At 40.4% G+C, this 20,866-nt stretch overlaps 1 protein-coding gene across 1 annotated transcript in view; it reads right to left on the bottom strand.

Moving 5' to 3' along the window:
* Positions 1 to 20,641, bottom strand: part of timp2a (TIMP metallopeptidase inhibitor 2a) — an 88,777-nt gene extending 68,136 nt beyond the window's left edge. The window contains exon 1 of the mRNA XM_043714916.2: positions 20,346 to 20,641. Coding sequence (XP_043570851.1) covers positions 20,346 to 20,475 — 130 coding nt within the window. The 5' untranslated portion in view covers positions 20,476 to 20,641. The remainder of the gene's footprint in view (positions 1 to 20,345) is intronic.
* Between the last annotated feature and the right edge of the window lie 225 nt (positions 20,642 to 20,866).

Below are 20,866 nucleotides of genomic sequence, written 5' to 3'. Positions count from 1 at the left end.
CAAAAAGAATCACAATTATTTGAAGATCGAGATAACCATACTATGGACTGCTGAAGCCAAGTCTAGGGATTATGTTTCTCCCACAGACTTTTGCCTGTGCAGTTGTCCCTTTAAGGATTTATATTCTCTTGGTTCTCCAAGGACATTTGAGTATACATACTCAGGATGCCTGGTCTCACTAGGCCACTGCTCAGAGTGCCTTGCACCTCCATTTCATCCTTAACCAAGGATAAGGCTTTCACTTGGGCAGTAATAGTGCAAAACTCTTGATACTGATTGCAGCTCTCTGGTACACTGCATGTCTTCTGCTCCTCTTGCAATCTTGAAGATTTTTTTCTCTGTTCTGATTTTATGTTTTAAAAAAATCATTTATATTATATTTGTTTTCCATTATATTACAATAACCAAGAAGCTTAACACTACTCAGGATAGCGTTTGCTCCGGCTCCCCCAGTGGGCTCAAAGCTTCCATCATCAGTAGGTGTGGGGTGGGGGGGGGGGGGGGATAGTATGCAGATTGGCTATGAAATGTATAACTAGTGATAGAATATTTACTGGTTGTGCTGCACATGATAAGGGAGAGTAAACTTGCTTTATAAGATGTACCTCAACAAATGGATGGTGTATAAAAATCAAGGAATTACAGATAGGAGAGTGGTAACATGATTAAGGCAATTATGAGGCCTAAATAAAGTGACCTAAAATTTATGTAATTTAATTGAATTGCTACGTATTCATCCACAGTTAAGCATCTTAATTAATACATTTAGCTTTGAATACCATCCTGATGTGACATAACACAAGATTGCATATAATTTAAAGCTTTGCCACAGACGCCTTCTGTGATTAAATAAATTTAGTTAATATTATACTAAACATGTATGACTTCAGTTTTATTTTGTTAACACATTCACTGGAAGATGCTGCCAAGATTTCCAATGTAAAACACTCAGTATGGTAGAGACAACAACCATGGATAGTTGTTGTTTATTTCAAACATAATAAAGACTCTGTAGAAAAGATTTTCTCAAACATCATTGTCAAAAGCATGGTTTACATCCCTAGACCATTCTTTCTAATGCTGATTTTATTCAATGCAGCAATCAAAACAGATATTGGGTTGGTAAACTACAGTATAATTCAATCATTTTTGAAAATTTGCTTCCATCAAACAAAAACAAAAAAAATCACCATATTTCAAAGTTATGATATTACCATAGGAAGAAAATCAACTGGATTTGTTTTATGATTTTAAATTCTAACTCCATTCCAATATCCAGATAGAAAGATAAGATTTGTAATAAAGGGTAATGGTTTATTTCTACTTTCAGGACTAGAACACTCATGCCAATAAAAATTAAAATTCTCAAAAGCATTCATACTGTAAAAGCATCAATGATCCAATACACAGTCTTTCTCCCAATTGTTCGAGAGGCTAAACACATCAGTGAAATCCAACCAGATAAATTTAAAGGGTGTGAAGCTAGAATTGAAAAAGGTGGGTTAGCATGGAAAAAAACCCAAAGCTAAAATGGTTGCCCATTACAAAATGATATTTCCATCAACTTGGAATAAGATTACAGTCAAATACAAAGGAAGAAGAGGTCCGAGTGTGACACATCATGTTTGATAAAAACAATGGATGGAATCATACAGGGGCCTGAGCAACATGGATGATGACTAGATTTACAAAAGAATTGAATAGGCTATCCAGCAAGGCGGATCTCAACATTTGGAGCATCTCGCTCCATCTTTTAGGTTTTGCTTAAGTGGGCGAGGAGTATTTCTAGCTAGGCAGCAGCAAGTTGCTAATTAAGGGGAACTGTGATTCATTAATATTCAGTGATCTTAACAAATGTGCAAAACAAGGTCGACATTGCAAAAACCCCGCATTGAAACTGGAGTGGGAACATGCTGAATTCAGCTTGTTGCTTGCTTCCAAGAAGCTCTGTGTTGGACAGTGGGCATTGACATCTCAGGGTACTCTCATGGGCACTTGCCACGTGAACCTCACGTTCCTGAACATTGCCACCCAATGTGTGCCAGCCTTCGATTACTATCACTGACCCCAGGATAACTCTGCCCTTCACTGCTGTGCCTTAAGCTGCACTGACAACTGTCACTGCATTGCTGCAGGCAGGACATGATGCATTCAGAGCTGTACACTGGTCATGGGCTGGGCGAGACTGCATGTCTGGGTGTTTCACTTGTTTTAGTGTAATTCACTCAGCCTACCTGGATACTTTCACTAAGTCTGCCTTGCTTCGCACTGACTTTTTGCACTGTGCTCCCTCAGCCAAAGCTATCAGGCTCAGACTTCAGCCTTGCCAATTAACAGACAGAAAGCTGGTCCTAGCTGTCAGCAGTCCTCAGCCAAAGACGAATAGGCTTTACTTCAGGACCCCTGCACAGTAAGTCAAAAATCAGCTGTCAGCACCAGTAAAAGGCTTGGACACAGTCAGCCAGCCACTTTGGGTGGAGAGAGAGTCAGGATTTTCTCCTCAAAACAAAAAGGATGAGGAACCAAATGTTAGGCAGCCCACTATTTGTCTTCAGTCTTTTTGCCCTGTTGTGGCCTATTTATGCTCCTTCAATGAGAGAGATGCAGATATTATGGAAATTGTGTGTGGCACAGTTATTACTTTTGGTGCAGGCAGGAAGGTGCCCCGAGTATGAGTGAGTCAGACAGGCACACAGGGTTAGTGGTCTCAGTGGTTGAAATGGGTGAGAGCAAGGAAAGATATTGCAAGTAATAGTGAGAGAGGGACAGTGAGCCTCAGTAGGAGGTGGATATAGTAGCAGAGTGTGTGTGCACGCTATCATGAGAAGATGGGGAATCTTAAGCTAATGCAGTGGAGAAGGTTGTTCACCTTCCTCTTATGTTAGCCATCTTGAAGCAGTCTGAAAATGGTCTGGTGTAATGGACTCCACTTTCAGCACAAAGTCCACGTCCCTGCCTGTGAAAATTTCACCCCAATCATATCCAGGATAAATGTTAGGAACCATGTGGGGAAGTTCCAGGCTGACTGCTTGTCAGGGTGCACAAACTTTGAAAGATGGCATAGTCTCAAGGTGTGTCAGAGAATTCCAGGATATCGACTGAATGGGGCCAGTGTGTGGTGAGATGGGGTCCGAATGGGTCGTTAATGAGGAGAGTTGACGAAGATAAGCAAGAAACCTCACTCAGGCTTGTGCTGGAAATCTCTCCATAAAAAGATCTCAGCACAATTCTGACTGAGCTAACACAAGGCAAGAGTCAGCCCAATATTACGATAAGTTTAAACAGAAATCAGAACGTTTCACCACACAGTGCAAGGCAGCCATATTGATTCTAGCCTTGAATGGGTGTGTCCTGTTAACAATAGCTAAATAATACATTTTTTTGAATGTTTACAGCATTGTAGCCAGTCAATAATTTAAAAGGCAGAAGAGTTATAATGCATTGCTAAATCCAATAGGGATACATAGAATTGATAGAACTTCCTATCACAGGAAAGTAGCTGAGCTAAATAACTTTGATATTTTCACTGGAAGCTAAATGAGTATGAGAGAAAATTGAAACTGAAAATGGTATGCTTATGAGAAGGCAAAGTGGACAAGGAGATGACTCAGTTGAAAACATTAATTGGGTTAAGTAGCATGTTTTCATGTTTCTCGGAAAAGAACAGTTGCCAATAATTTGTAAGGTCAGAAAACTTAAATCAAATATTGCACTGAATTAGCTAACGGTGGGTTGAAGCCCCACTCCAGAAGCAAACTGAACTTACACCGAAGTGTCCAACTCTCCAGGCCCACATTCCGATGAGGTCCTGTTAAACCCAGTGTTTGTCTTGGAGGGGAAGGAGGGACTAAGTTGAGTTGACTAACCCTGGGTGGTGGTCATGGGGGTAGGATAAGTGCTGAGCTGGCTTCGTGAGCTTCTGAAACTCAGCCATGGATTCATAATGACAACAGTAAAAAGCCTGGAGGGAAATGCCAACAAGACCCTAGCGAGAAGATATTGTGCCAGAGTCATAATGTGCCTGTCTCTAAATCAGAAAATCTGGATTCAAGTCACACATCAGTATGTGATAACGACAGTGGAGTGTCATTACATGAACAAAAAGACCTAATATTGAAACTACATGGTGAGATAGGGTTTGTTCCCCCCAAAACTTACACCAACTGACATGTCACAAACAGCCTAAAAATATATTCTTTTACAAACTTTCAGATAGCTTAAGTCTGTTTTAGTCATGTTGAAAGGAGGTGGGGATTTTAAAAAAGAAACACTGAAACAACCTTCAAATAAAGACCTTTCAAAAGCACTAATAACTATTCCATCAATCACAACTCCCAAGCCACTCTTGAGCTCTTGCAACAGCCAAAGTGGAATATGTTGAACTTGCAACAAATTCAAAATGACTTCTTGTTGAATTTAAGTTTCCCTCCTGTGAAAATTATGCCCAGTTCCCTTCTCCCTGCCATCAAAGAGGACCAGATGATTTTTATGTGAGTTCTTCCTGCCTTTTTTAAAAAGATCTGCAGTGTCATCCCAACTTCATGAAAACCCAACCCATTAAACTCAGTTAGCACTTCAGTATCATGTGAGAATGTATAGCACATGTGAAAGTACCATTTTTAAAGACAAGATGTTAAATCTAGGTCACACCCATGTATTTCCTCAGAGATAATTCAAAAGAGTCTACAGCATTATTTGAGGAACTAATGGACGTCTCTTGATATCCAGCTCAATATATATCTCACCAGCAACCTCCAACAAAAAAAACTTCCCACTGCTACGTGAGATTTTGCTGTGCATAGATTATCCTCTATATTTCTAAAATTCTAGAATTCCTAAAATTCATTAGTTCTGGAACACTTTCAGATATCTTGAGGTCAGGGAAGACAATTTTTTACTTAGAAAAAACACAGAATATGGCAATCATTTTTTGCAAAAATAATATATTAGTGATAATTTGCAGAAAATATTGCTGTTAATGCTACTGATCTTTCAATTCAATATTTAAGCAGGATTTAGATATTCACTTGCACTGCCATAGCCTCCACAGCTACAACATCAACAGTTGGAAAATTTGATTAGTCTAGTCTGAACTTTTATTGGCATGGAGATAAGCTGAATAATCTCGTTCTGTGCTGGAACCTTTTGATTCTATGCATCTATTAAGTGCAATTATAACTGCAATTTCATAATGGCTAAATGTATGGCCAACTGCAAAAATTCAAACGTTGCTACGCAGTTCTGCTGTTCAAGCACCATTTGTGCTAAACATGCTATTTCACTGCCCACCACACTAATCAAACACATTGAATGGCATGAATCACCACAGAATGTCAAGTTTTGTCCATTTCAGTTTTTCTTTCCTGCTCTCCTTGTTTCGATGGGTTGAGGCTATAGACTTCTATTAGTCTACACTTATGGGCAAAGTACTGTAGAGGTTTGCCATCACTACTTGCAGAATACCTGACCAGTAACCCCTCGTGTTTTCCAGCTATCAATTGTATTGGAATGATTCATGGATCAATAGTCAACTCATGTCACAAATGCACCTCCCATGGCTAATAAGTCCTGGTGTGAAACTGACTGGCCCAGAGCGAAGGCCATAAGCTGAAATTGAAACCTGGTCTTAAGTACATTAATGGAACGTAAAAAAAGAAGTGTAATTTGTGCCAATCTTGTTACTGAAAATAATTGCTTATACAAAACGTGGAACCTCATTTCTTCAATTTTATTTGTTATCCAAAATTTACAAAACCTTTTCACTTGTCTTTTTTCATTCTCTTTTAATCCAGTTTTCTTGCCCTATTTGATTTATTCTATACCTGATTTGACACTGAATTTACCAACTCTAATCCAAGCTTCTCAGTCTTTGTATCCTTAATTTCAGTCTGGTGGGTTAAGATGATGCACAGCTCCAGTTCATTCTCACCCAGTTGCCTGATTTCCTCAGTAACATTATCAGCTTGCGTTCTCAACTTATCACACAGAATATACAAACCAAAAGGTGCGAAGGCCAGCCTACCTAACAGCAAATAGCATTAGATGTTCTGCCACAGAAAGTTAGGGTCTAATGTTTTTTGCAGGGTGAACATTATCAAGTTGTTCTAGTTTAGATGTCTAAACCAAGATGTCTTGCTGTTTGAATAAAGTGAATAATTCCAATTCTTGGAACAACAACAAGATAGCTGTAAAGATTAACATCCAAAGTATAACTGGCATAAAAGATACATAATGCATGAGTCCTCTGCTTCATTCTACAAGAAAAACACACAATAAAATCTTCCATTAATTTGATAACAGACACCTATGAGGTGGTCTCACCTTTACTGCTATTACACAATGAACCTTATGCCAACTCTTTGCAAAATTCCCAAACCATTTCCCTCTGACAAGCTTCTGTGCCATCAGAAGTTGGCTGTACCAACAAAATTAAAATTCTGTTAAAATTATGTTCAAAACTCACCTTTCAAAAAAAAAAGGGAGGTATTACAAGTTAACACTCGACTACAACTGTTCGAAACATTACAACAATACCAGTTCTGAGGCATATCCTTCCCCCAAGACCATCTATGTCAGGTAAAATCTCACCATTTTTTTTATTCTAAATCATAGTAATTCAGAATTACCATTTGGGAAGATGGTAATTTATATCAGACATTCCAGTATTAACTTCTATACTGGGGGATATTTGTGTTGTCATCTAGTCTCAAGTCATGCTCGGAGAGATATTTTACACGATTAACTGTGCCCAATACTATCTTGTACGCATTTCCCTATCAATATTTTGCAATCTTGACTCAGGATATTCATTAACACCAAATCTATTTCATGTTTACTTCAGGGATTTGTCTGGGCAAGGTGATGAATTAAACTCAAAGAACAAGTGAATGGAACCAGGTTAATTGACTATGAGATCCTTGATTTATGTTGTAACACCATCCAAGAGGCCAAGAGACCATTGGAACAAATGTTACTGCCAGCAACACCCCCACATTTCTGGGAATGGCCAAGTGAACCCTGGATTCGATTGCATGTCAACTATCCTGGTACTTTCCTGGTCATTGTGAATGCCCATTCAAAGTGGTTGGAAGTGCATAAAGTTCTTACAGCAAACTGAGGTATGCTGCAAGTTCTGTGTTTGTGACCCATCGACTCCCAGAGATATTGGTCACAAATAGTGGGATATCATTTACCGGCAGGGACTTTATTTCCTAAAACCAAATAGCATGTGGCATGTTTGGACAGCTTCATACCATCCATCTTCCACTGTCTGGCAGAAAGAGCAGTCCAAACGTTGCAGGCAGGCTTAAAGAAACAGCCTCAGCTTCACTGGATACCAACCTGTCCAGGTTCCTGTTCAACTATAGGACCACCAGCCATGCAACTACAGAGATAACTCCAGCAGAACTGCTGATGGGTAGAAGACTTCGCACCATATTAAATCTGTTATTTTCTTATCTTGGTGAGGGGAAGGGTGGTGTGGTGGTAAAATAGCAGCAGGAACGCCAATGCTGGCCAAATGTTCCCTCTAAGCGAGAGACACAGTTTACTTCTAGGGATGAGGTTAGGTGCCAGAACCGTGGAAATGGCCCTGTGTGGGTACGAGGTGAGGTCAATGAAAGGTCAGTCCTTGTGACATATAAACGTTCAGAGAGGTGAGGTGGTCCCCAACAAACGTGGATCACCTAAAAGCAATTACCTCACAAACGGAGCAGGAACAAAATATACCTGGCCCCTCAGAACGGCCTGTTAGACACCATGGATCTAGCATCGAGGAAACCTCAGTCCAAGATGGATGCAGGCTCAATATCACTACCACTAGAAGAGGAAGAAACTCTCCCGAGATGCTCTAGGCGTAAGAGACAGACTACGGTCCAGTACGATGTCAGAGGTGGAAAGGTCCCAGGAGAAGCTACAAAGAGAAAGACTAGGCCTACATCCCCAGAATTAGCAGGGAAGGGACATAGTGATTAAAATGAGGACCAGGTGGATCTCAATGACTTGGAGAAAGTGAGGACTGAGGACAACCCAACCGCCCTGCGGCTGACCACATCATCTCCCCCTCCCTACCGCCAAGGACATGCAAAGTCCTGGACCTCCAAATCCAAGCCACCCGACATCTGGAGGAAGAACATCTCATCTTCCAACCACACGGCATCAACGTTGATTTCACCAGTTTCCTCATCTCCCCTCCCCCACCTCATCCCAGATCCAACCCTCCAACTTGGCACGGTCCTCTCAAACTGTCCTACCTGTCCACCTCCCTTCCCCACCCCCTCAAACCTATTACCATCACCCCCACCTGCATCTACCCAGCACCTTCCCAGCTATCCTCCCCCCAGCCCCACATTTATCCTTCAGTCCCTCACATTCCTGATGAAGGGCTTATGTCCAAAATGTCGATTCTCCTGCTCCTCAGATGCTGCCTTACCGGCTGTGCTTTTCTGACACCATACTTTTTCGATTTGGATCTCTGACTATGCAATCATTGATTGGGATTGTTTACAAGATCCAGAGGGCCCTGGCTGACAAGCAGGAAATTCAAAAGGTCTCCTCAGTTTAGGGACTGCCTTTGAGCTGGCAGGTCACAGCCCCTGTACAATGCACATATAATCAAAGGGTGACTTGATGACAAGATACCAGCCTCTGCGCATTTACTTCAGAATGGAAGCCCATCCTGCAATAAATTTTACATGGAGTTCATTCTGCTATACTCACCATGAGACTACAGATGAAAAGGTATTGTTAATCCATTGTTGGGCACTATCTGTTCCAAAAATTAAAGGACAGACGAAAACAAGAGGCATGAATAAGATACTTTCTTTGACGAGTATGTTTCACATTGGAAAAGTCAGGCCTTTCAAAATCGATAAAGGATGTCTCCATTAGAGAAAAATATTAGAGGCCCAAATCCATAACTTTCACCTCCAGATACAGCACTATTTTTACACAGGTTGACAGGAGAAATGAAAACAGAAGCTAATTTGAAGATACAACCATACATTTTAAAGTGAAGCTGCCTCAGGCCAATCTACATTTCATTTGTGGGTTGTCCAAAACATGGTGTACACTTTAGATTTGGTAGGAGGAGGTCTGAAGCTACTGGAATACTTGAGAAGGTGGGAACCTTTAGAGGTAAGATACACTTTTGAACATGGACGGAGCACACCTTTGGGGAAGCCAGGTGCCCTTTAGGATTGTTTAATGTAAACATGAATGCATCTAAAAATTGCATAAGTTCATTGGAATTGTCGAGCTAGCTGACAAAAGGGAACCAAAGCATTTTAAACTATTCCTGCCATTTAAGTATTTGGGAAAAAAAGAACATAGCAAGCACTTCTTTTTAAGACTCCAGACTATTTATCCATGACATAAGTCTGAGGGTAATCATTACACAATTAGAGCTCCATGACTAATTTTACAATCTTCCATTATCACGGTCGGGTGCCTCTAGGTTCACAATCTATTAACAGCTCGAAGCTTAAGTTATAAACACTACAGTGGAGCTGTGGATTCCAATACTTGTTCTTTTGCGTGCAAGGAGATTGTAAAGAGTTAAATGTACTTTTATCAATGAAAACCACAGAGAATGCATCATTAGATACTTAAGAACATTATTTAATCTCAGCATTAGTGCGGAGGTCTGATCATGGTGGATATTGAGCACGTTGGAATGCAGAGTCTGAAGAAAAGGGGTTGTGGGTTGACTGATTGGCACAGGTGCTACAAAAAGGACAATGGGAGGTTGCCAGAGGGAAAAAAAACAAACAGTAGTATTGAAAAAAGCATAAGGGCAAATGTAGGGACACAGCTTGGCATGGAAGATACAAGAGGCCACAGGACAGATAAGAAGTTGGCATGGACAGCTCACGGTTAGCATGTGGGCGCATGAGGTGGCTTGGTTTGCCACGGAGAGATGGTGAAGAGTCAGCATTGGAATGTAGTTTTCTTTTATCAAATCAGTGGCGGTTTTAATTATTTTAATTGATCATAATACCATGGAGTCTGCAGCAGATCTGAGCATTTTGACTTCTGCCAACATCCAGCCTTTTCCCTATACATATTACTTAAACACAAACAAACACCTACTGCTCTTTTGAATACCTCACTTGAACCTGCCTCCACCATACTTCCAGGTACTGCATTCCACCATCTCACACTTGCTTCTTCTGCAAAATATTCTCAATTTGTGAGCCCTGGTTCTGCTCTTAGCCTTCTCTCCAAAAAGTAAAAGTTCCTCCTTCTCTAGACTATCCTCATAAGTTCCTCATCCTTGGAACCATTCTTGTAAACTTCTTCTAGTCTCTCTTCAATGCATCCACATATTTCCAAAAGTGTGATGCCCAGAACTGTCCACAATACTCTAGCTGAAGTCTAATTAATGTTTTATCAAGGTTAAGCAAAATCAGATTGGTCTTGTAATCTATGATCCAATTAATGAAGCCCAAAGTACAGCTGTCTCTATCTTTCAATGACGAATGCACCTCGATCTTTCTACTCATGCACACCCTTTATAGTAGAATAATTTACCTTTTACTTGTCCCAAAGTGTTTTACCTCACTGTTCTCTGGCCATCTGTCTGCCCACTCCAACTTATCAAAGTTCTTTTGGAGCTCCACATTATCCTTCTCAACGTAAATGCTCCCAAGTTTTGGGTCTCCTGATAACTTTGACATTCTCCCCCTGCACAGCAAGATCGACAGCATTTATATAAAATGAGGAAATGCAAGGGTCCCAATGCTGACCCCTGGGAAATCCCACCACAAACCTTTCTCCAGCCTGAAAAATGCCCATTAACCATTACGGTTTCCTATCCTTCAGCCAAGTCTGTATTCACATTGCGACTGACCCTTGAATTCCATGAACTACAACTTCTCTTTGTTGTGTGAAGAGACTGAAATTGCAGTGCACTAATATGTGGAATTCTGTTTAGTTCTGCACGAGGTAACAAATGTTGACAGCAGAATTATGTCAGAGTCCTGATGAAAGATCTGACCTGAAACATCAATTCTTTCTCTCCTCGGATGTTGCCTGACCTGCTGTGTTTTTTCCAGCTCCACTGACTCTGCAGCACTCACGACCACCAACCACCTTTATGCCTCCAACATGCTCTGAAATTATGGCCCTGATATTCAGAGGAAGAGCAATTGCTAATCAGCTTGCCACTCAGCTAATTTTTGTTTTACATTCGTACTGAGCTACACATTTCTAGCTGAGAATTCTAATTCAGGTCCCTCAGAAATAGGAATAAATTGATGAAATTAACATAGTCTCCACACAGTGCAGGACTGTTAAGGGAAGACAAACCACATGTCATTCTGCAGCAGTGTGGCTGACTGAGATTGAAATATCCAGACAATCTTTCAAGCAGCTGTAAGGTAAACGGAGGGTTAAGGTCGTAATTGATTAAGACAAATGCCAGACGGGTGGTATGGAGAAGGTGAGGGCTGCAGATTAAAGTCGAGAGTGTGGTGCTGAAAAGCACAGCAGGCCAGGCAGCTTTCAAGGAGCAGGAGAATTCTGCTCGTTGGATGCTGCCTGACCTGCTGTGCATTTCCAGCACCACACTATCGACCCTAAAGGGTAGTATGCCAAAGTGCCAGTTAAGTATTGCACCAGATAGGTAGGGTGGCAGGAAAGTGATGGATTGCTTCGAGCAAGTTGAAAATGGAGGGGGTGGTGATTGTAGGTGTTTCGGAGCTGGTGGATGGGGTGGGAGGATATCCAGCCAATGGAAAGTCTAGGTTATTGGGGCCATTGAGTCAGGGGTCAGGAGAGTAAACAAGTAGTTGGGTCCTAGGATAGAGGGTGAGATGGAATCATGTTGGATTTTGGGTGGGGGGGGTGGGGGTGCTGGTTTCTGGTCCAGGTGGTGGGACCTGATAGTTAGGGGTACAAGGCTGCAAGAAGGAGAGGTGTAGTTGGGGTATGTTGGATACAATGGAGTAGAGGTGACTGGGCAGTCAGCTTAACATTTACCCAGAAGCTAGATTTTTTGTTTTTTCCTCCTGGGAACTATTGAACTTAATGGAAGTGGAACCTTCGAAAGTTCAGAAGATTTTTGAAGCTTCAATTACCTTTGGTTTTCTTGCTAATTCCCACAGTGTCTGGGACATCTGAGACTTTGTATGGTCCTGATGCACAACTCCTGTCTTTTCTGCAGTAAGTACTATCTGGCCATTAGAATATCCAGACCATTTGAGGCCAGGGCATATACCAGGAGGAACCTCCTGCTTTCTCAAGTGTAACAACATCAGAAAATGCAGGATTAGCACAAATCAGTGCAAACACAAAAAGTGCAAGGCTAAAGATTTTGATTTTCTTCAGCACAGCCCCACCCCCACGTTTGGCACACACTTGCACAGAATCTTTGATTTAATCTTCCAAATACCTCTTTAGCAGTTACTGACAGAACAAGATGTGTGTGGAAATTTCTTTGGATGGGGATACCCCTCTGTTTTGCCATTGTAACGCGCTGGCTCCCAGCTTTGATAATTTTGTGATTTGTTACATTCAATTTTCCTTGTAAATTCATTCATGTTATCAAAAGGGGAACATCTATATTGTGTGTTTCCTTTTGACCTAATTGGCTGGAAATGAGCACTTGTAGTTTTTGGGTAATAAAGTCTACATTTCATTTTCTGCAAATCTGATTTTTACTTGTAGTTCACGCTTAACCAAATCCTGTAGTTCCCAGTCTTAATTTGAACAAGATCTCCAGTAAAGGCTTAAAAAACAAGCAGCTAACACTGAATCTTTACTAAATGGATCAGCTTGTCCTCGTTTTCAGAGCAAATCAAATTAGACAACTGAGGGTGACTTAGCACTTGAATGTGACTTATGATACAGTACTTGAGTTAGATTAGATTACTTACAGTGTGGAAACAGGCCCTTCGTCCCAACAAGTCCACACCGACCCGCCGAAGCGAAACCCACCCATACCCCTACATTTACCCCTTACCTAACACTACGGGCAATTTAGTATGGCCAATTCACCTGACCCTGCACATCTTTGGACTGTGGGAGGAAACCGGGGCACCCGGAGGAAACCCACGCAGACACGGGGAGAACGTGCAAACTCCACGCAGTCAGTGGCCTGAGGTGGGAATTGAACCCGGGTCTCTGGCGCTGTGAGGCAGCAGTGCTAACCACTGTGCCACCGTGCCGCCCACAAAGGTGGTTAAGGAAGTAAAGGAGAGGAAGAGAAAGAGATGTTCTGCCTCATGAATAGATTATTGGCTACAGGAAAAGAAGGTAGCTATTTGAAGAGTAACAAATGCCACAAAGCTAGACCCTTTTTTTTCTAAAAGCTATTTCTTGGCTCAAAGATACTCTGTCCTTGACTTTTTTCAGAGAGACAATGAACCGGGCTGGGCTCTGATCAGTCTGGTTCGGTACAGTGATGGAAAGGATTTGGAGAGGCCTTCTGTTTACACGTAGACAGACAAGACGTCAGGTCATGTTGTAGAAGTGACCTAGGTAAAAACAATGACTGCAGATGCTGGAAACCAGATTCAGGATTATGCAAGGATGCCTGCCTTGAAGAAGTTTTCCTCCTCTCTCTACAAGAATCTCAGGGAGTCCCTCTCCCACTGCAACTCCCAGGTCATTTCCTCTGCCCTGAAGCTCTTCAACCATGTTGTGAAACAAACTCGCTACCGCAGCCACATTTGCTTCCTCCCTGACCCATCACCTTCATCCCCTCCCCCACTCACCTATTGTACTCTATGCTACCTTCTCCCCACCCCCACCCTCCTCTAGTTTCTCTCTCCACGCTTCAGGCTCTCTGCTTTATTCCTGATGAAGGGCTTTTGCCCAAAACGTTGATTTCGCTGCTCCTTGGATGTTGTCTGAACTGCTGTGCTCTTCCAGCACCACTAATCCAGAATGTAGAAGTGACCTGTCTAATGAAAGGGGAGTGGTCAGCTCCCTAGCTGAGTTTAGTTCAGTCTTGAACTGGTGAGGAGTTCAACAGGGAGCTGTGTAGAAACTCCTTCTGCTCTTCAACCTCAACCTGTAAGCATGTGTTCCATTTAGACTGGGTTTTAAAGGGAGTTTGCTTGTTGGGACTACTGTGTGTATTTGGAACAGCATAATTAAGTCTAGTTGGATAGACTGAGTTCTGTAGGGGTTCTTTCTTCTGTTCTTGGTGTTCCATTGTGTAATTTTGTGAATAAATTTTTGTCTGTTTTAAAATTTAGTAGTCAACCTAGCTATCTTACTTTCACTGTATTTTCCTAGCTATCTTACTTTCACAAGGTAACTTTCACTGTACACTTACCAAAGCAAACTGCAAAGTTATGAACTGGGCTGCCTGCTGAAGAATGTTTTGGCTGTAGTGGTCTGGCCTAGTCCATAACACTAGCAACTGAATAAGGTTTATAGCTTTTCCTAAAATTCAACACAGCAGATCAACTTAAGGTAAGGACTTTTTAAAAATTCAGTCACAAGATGTAAGGTACCGCTGACCAGCCCCGAATTTATTGCCATCCCTAATTGCCCAGAAAGGTAGTTCAGAGTCAGAGTGAACCACATTATTGTGAATCTGCAATCACTTGGAGGCCAGACCAGGTAAGGATGGCAGATTCCCTTCTCTGAAGGACTTGTGAATCAGATGGTTTTTCGTGACTGGTTCCATGGTTATCGTTAGACTTTTAATTCCAGATTTTTAAACTGAACCCAAATTCCACTATCTGCCATGGCAGGATTTGAACCGAAGTCATGAGATCTTTACTGGGGTCTCTGCATTTATGGCCTACCTAGAGAACTAAATGTATAATTAAATTAAATGGAATTACAGAAATAGGGAAAAAAAAGATGGGGAGGGAGGCTCTGAGAGTTAATGGTATGAGCACAACGAAGGGGTAAGCACACCATTTCAAGCAAGCAAGATGTCAAAATAGTTTGGGTAGACAGTAGAGATAATAAAAGGGCAAAAGGTTATTTGTGGAAGTAGTGTACAGGCCTGCTAACAGGAATCACATGATAGCGTGGAATATAAAGGAAGAAATAATGTGCCCTTGTCAAAAAGGCAAAGCAATAATCATAGATGATTTTAATTTACATATTGACTGACAAAAAAAAACAGATGCAGCAAATGCATCCTCAACAAGGAGTTCCAAAAATGTATAGGTTTTAATTTTCCAAAGCTCCCCTTATTCAGCAACAATCCCATTTGATTGAAAGTTGCAAAAATTTGCTGATGACTCAAAAAGATAAATAGAACATAAAGAGACTACAGAGAGATACAGATAAGTTCAGTGAGTTGTCGAAGACGTGGCAAAATAATATAGTGTCAGAAAATGTGAAAATATCCATGTCGGCAAGAATAAAATAGCCTATTAACTAAATAATGAGGGGTTGCAGAACTATTGAGATACAAAAGGATCTGGGTGTTCTTACTCCTGAATCATAAAAGGTTATTATGCAGGTACAACAAGTAATTCAGGAAGATAATAGATTGTTATCAATAATCACAAGGGGGAGGGAACACGAATGCAGAGAGATTATGCCTCAGTTAGAGGTTACCGGTGAGAATGTATCTAAAGTACCACATTGGTCACCTTGTTTAATGAAAGATCTAAATGCAGTGGAGGCAGTTCATAGGAGATTTATCAGATTAATGTCGAGAATGAGAGGCTTGTTTTATGAGGAAGTATTGGTAAGGCTAGGCTTGTATCTGCTGGAATTTAAAAACAGTTAGAGACAACTTGATTGAAACATCCAAGATCCTGAGGGGTCTTGACAGGGTAGATGTGGAGAGGACATTTCCACTTATGAGGGAATCGAAAAGTCATGGTCACTGTTTAAAAATCAGGGTCACCCATAAAACTGGGATGGACTGGAAATCTTTCTCTCAGGAGGTTTGAGTCTTGAGACTCTGCTTCTATCTTTTTCCAGCAAGTGAATTTTTGAATATTTTTAAAGGCAGAGGTAGATTGGTTCTTTTTAAGCAAGGATGTGAAAGATTATTAAGGCAGTCAGAAATACAGATTTGAGGTTATAATAAAATCAGTCATACTGAATGGTGAAGCAGTCTCAAGGGGCTGAATGGCCTATTCCTGCTCCTTACAGCTGTGGTCATGTATCTGTTCCTACAGAGGAAATACTAGAATTATTTATTAAACAATTAAAATGAAAAGCCAAACTAAATTCCGTTGAAATAGTTGGTGGCTTGATAACCAAATACAATAGCTAAATATCATTTTGACAAACCAGATGTACAATGCACTCCCACCTTTAGTACAAATGCTGCAATATTTGAGGGAGTGTGGGTTATTATTAACATGGAGACACTGGACAACCACAAGGATTAAAATATTGTGATTTGACCTCATGGGTCTGGAATAATTCCAGCTCCAATTAGTGGGATCCAACTATTTATTCATTTCTACTAAAAAGGAAAGGCATAGATCGAAAGTGAAGGCTATTCGAGTGGTTTTAACCCAAAATACAAAAAAAAAAGGTCCTTAATTCAAAACAAACATCAATGTCTACATCAAAAGGCCATAAGGCTGGCCTGATTGTTTGCACTGGAGTTAATATGATAAATTGATGAAAAGGATCATCAAAGTCATTCCAATATCGCACAGGATGCAAAAGGCGCTGAATTCCAAATTACAGTTCTCATACTTTCAACAAAAGTTCAATGTCATACACAAACCACTTTAAGAAAACTGAACATTGAGTTACTCAAAGTCAGTCCCATTCCTAAATTCCCAATATAAAATTTACAAGTGCTATTACAATAAGAATACATGATTTTATTGCTTCACTTTATATTTGGTAACCACTTTCCTCACTAAAAAGAAAAATAAGTTTTAACTTTTTTGGATTTCAGTACATGAAATGCCCTAGGATAGAGATATGTTTAATTCCAGTCTCAGAATACAATCATGTTATGGTGAAACAGCCTTATAGTTTGTTTTCTGTCATTTATTAGAAATTTATCAACACTACATATCATTTATCCAGTTTCTATAAACCTGGTCATAAAGGTCCTGTTACTCTGCACCGAAAGCATACCAGAATGAGACTTCCTCCCTGGGAGAAAAATCACTGAAAAAAAATCATTTGATATAAGAGGCTTGCATAAGGGATTTGAAATTATCAGCTGACAATGCATTATTTGTAGTCATTATTTGGCATACACTGGACCGACTTGCAGTAAGTTATATATAAAAATGTGATCACATAGTCCACCACAAAAAACAAACATGTAATACTGCCCAACTCATATGTTAAACCGACGTCATTTTAAATTTCCTTAAAACTACCTCTATTCAGATTTTCAGTTAGATAAACAGGATGTTGGTTGATTCGTCTATACCCATCAGTAAATGCAGAAATTATCAATGGGATTTTGTTGTATTTTATTTGACATAAGCTTTGATAGTGTGATTAACATTTATTGATGGAGCTTGTTCAGTATGAGGAAAATATTATTTGATATTCAACTGGCAGTCTCCAGTGCATTATTTTTTTTTAAAAAACATTAAGCTGTCCCCTTTTGTCTGCTCAAATATTGAATGCATGTCTCTTGGAAATGAAAAAGAAGGCGTGAGAAAATTAGATTTACAAAGCAACCTGCGCATGCAGGGGTTACTGCCAGGTTGATAATAAATTCAGTTACACAATTGCAAATTCTTGTATACACAAATCTTAGGGAAAGCATTAGTGCCTCTTGCTTCAAAGATACTGTAGATTTACATGCAATAGTTCAGGAATGAACAAAGTTGCTTGTAATCAGACATGCACATTACAGTAATGCCCATACAGACACTAATTAAAACCATAAGCAGTCTGGCATTTGGGAGCTATTTGGTTATGCAGTGAAACTCATAACTACACTTTACTGTTGAAACCTTCCAGTACACCCAATCCTTTTACAAGTTAATCCAAAATAACAGCTCTGTTATGAAATTGCTGTCCATTTATGGAGGAAATCTGGAGGCTGATTTTGTGCTATGTAATGCACAAGCTGCACTGGAAAGCATCCACCATAGATACTGCTGCCTCCAGTCATAAAACATTTAACTTAGTCTGTACTCTCAAATGAATTTCTTAATGATCTGTTTTCAACCACCAATTGCAGTTCAGCCAAAGTTAGCAAGCTTTAGATTATAATTGTCTAAAGGACTAAAGGATCAGCTTCTGGTCATCATTGGACCCAAAACTGACTGTACAGTTCATCAAATGCTTATGGTATTGAGACTAAATTCTCTGCAGCTGACATTGATAAAGAAAATGGGGAGAAAACAGCAACTTCGATCTTGTTCGGTTAGTGAGCTGCTGATATATTAAAAACTCAGCTTCCTGGCAATCAACTGTCTTAGAAAGGCATGCCCTGGAACAACAGTGATGGAATTGCAATCGTCACACAATGTGTTCCCAATCTTGAAGTCTCCTACCAGGTGAAGGCATTAAATGGAATGCAGGCCAGGTGATTTTCCACACAGTGAAAAACAACCAAGGCTGCTGCGGTGAACCTGGAAGTGATCGGACAGAATCACAGCATTGGCAGAGGCTTGAGGGCAGCATTTCTGCCCGAATGCTTGGCTCTGGGATAATGTATGCATTAAGAGGAATGTCTAGGAGAGAAAAATAATATATTTGGGTGCCAGACCTGAGCAAGTCTTCAAGGACTTTGCCTGTTACTAGATTGCTGTACTTGTTGATTTAATAGCACAGTGCTTGTGTTGTTGCATGCCAATAAACATTTGTATGACTGTACGACACTAATTTCCAATGATGATAGCAATTTTGCATTCAGCAGTAGATAGTGTTTATCAGCAGGTAGGATGCAAGAACCTTGCAATGTACCAATACTTGCAAGGTGTCATTTCCCAGTCTCCAAACATAAAAAGTTTGAAAACTCAATAATACACAGTTCGATATGAAGCTGTATATAATGGCCACTTTCCCACTTGAGCCTTTCCACTATGAATGCTTCTGTTTCTTAGACAAGCACATCCCTTACTGAACCAAGAGAAGTTATTGATTTTAAGTCCCATTAAAGAATTAACACCTTTTATGAATGTATCTGAAAATTGTAAGTGCCAACAGACTGCATGAATAGAGATTTGACTTTGAAAAGTATGTGGTCGTGTAATTTTCATAGTTGTCCCTATATGTTGCACAATACCACAAAACGTCTCTTCCCAAATAGGCAATGGACACATGTGAGCATGAAAAATATGCATGCAATTAGTCCCGCAATGATATGTCCTACTAATTGTTCAAATATGCCCTGGGTATCATGCAATAAGCCAACAGCAAGGAGTTTCAACAATGGATATACAGTCACACACACAAATAGGCAAACCCGGTTTTAATTGAAAGCTATTAATACAGCCAAGTAATATTTAAAAACTCATTCAGAAACAAACAGACTCTAAAGCATATGTGCTGAATAAGCTCAAGCATACTTACAGACAACAGTAAAATCTGCACAATCGCAGTATTTGAGATCCTGCGAAAATTACTACAAGGCTAATTGGTGTGATTTAATATTTTAAGTATCACCAAGTAGTTTTTTTAAAAAAGTTATGCCCTAAATATTAGCAAAGGGAAAGATGTTCCTTGAGTTTAGAATAGTTTGCTGGGATGTGGTTTATCTAAGATGTGGAGCATGAACTCAGTCATTCTGATGAATAGCTCAGGGACTGTATCTAATTATTTAATAATGTGTTCGCTATAAAATATTTGAAGGATTCTTAAATCAACAAAAATGGCCTGATTAATGAAAAAAAAGTATAGACTCAAATAAATAAAACACAAATATGCAAAGTTCTGATCACAACGTAGTTCTAACATGACATAGTACTTAGTCCTGTAACAACAGTTAAATCATGAGGCAATTATTATTATCAGTCTTCCGCCCAATAAACAAGGTAGTTGGACAGGAAGGTCAGATATGTCTTGAGGATTTAATCACACATTCGTGCTTCACTTGGAAGTTGAGACTGACCGGTCAGCAACGTAATAGACAACAAATACTGAGAAGGTTAAAGCCATGCGATTCCAATTCTTTTTAAACAAGCCTGTCAGTTTCGAAGTCACATTTCGAAATGAACCAGCAATGTCCTAAGCTGCTTCAAAAGGAAATCAAATAACATCTGAAGAGATCAGGACTGGGCTGATTTCGAATGTGTAACATGACAGGAGAGGCCGATTTCGGTAACACTGTACCTTAAAGTTTCCTTTCTGACTATTGGCCGCATTTACTTCGGGTAGCTTTAAATAGGAAGTCATCATGCCGTAGAGAGTGTGCTCAACGCACTCGCATTTTTAAACTGCTTTTGGTTTTGAAACACTCCCGACTGCAAAAAGATGTCTTTACTTACCTACATCTGCATTACAGAAAGCTTGCTGGGGATGGTTCGGGGCACAACTACACGCCTCAGCGATCTGTTCCACCCTCAGAACCAGGAGTAGAAACAATGTTGCCAGCAGACTGCTGAATGTAGCACTCATTTTAAACCTCACCGAAATAAAGCTCCGCTTCCAGCAAAGGATCGCCGGCTATCAGGGTCTTACAGAAGCTAGTCCTGGCTCGGGCAAACACGCGGCAAGTTTAGTTGAGCGTGATCTTGGAAGAGGAAAATAAATTCGCAAAATGACATCTAGTGAAGTGTTGCCTCTGTTGGGTGTGTTTTATTCTGTCCTCTCGGAGCTGAACCCCATTTAACCCCGCCTCTCTAAAGCAGCGGGCCACTCACAGTGACAGCCAGTGTCGATGGCCCAATCTCAGAAACGCCTGTTGTTTTTTTTATTATTGCTTTGGGCAATGCTACATATTTTTTTTCCGCCAGTTTAATGAGCTACGAATCTCTCTGGAGTGCGCTGTTGTGGCTCAGTTCATTAG

This window comes from Chiloscyllium plagiosum, unplaced genomic scaffold, assembly GCF_037043375.1.
Source record: "Chiloscyllium plagiosum isolate Xiang-an unplaced genomic scaffold, Cpla_swu_hap1 HiC_scaffold_25, whole genome shotgun sequence".
Taxonomy (NCBI): Eukaryota; Metazoa; Chordata; class Chondrichthyes; order Orectolobiformes; family Hemiscylliidae; genus Chiloscyllium; species Chiloscyllium plagiosum.
This window is presented reverse-complemented; position numbering and strand designations above follow the sequence as displayed.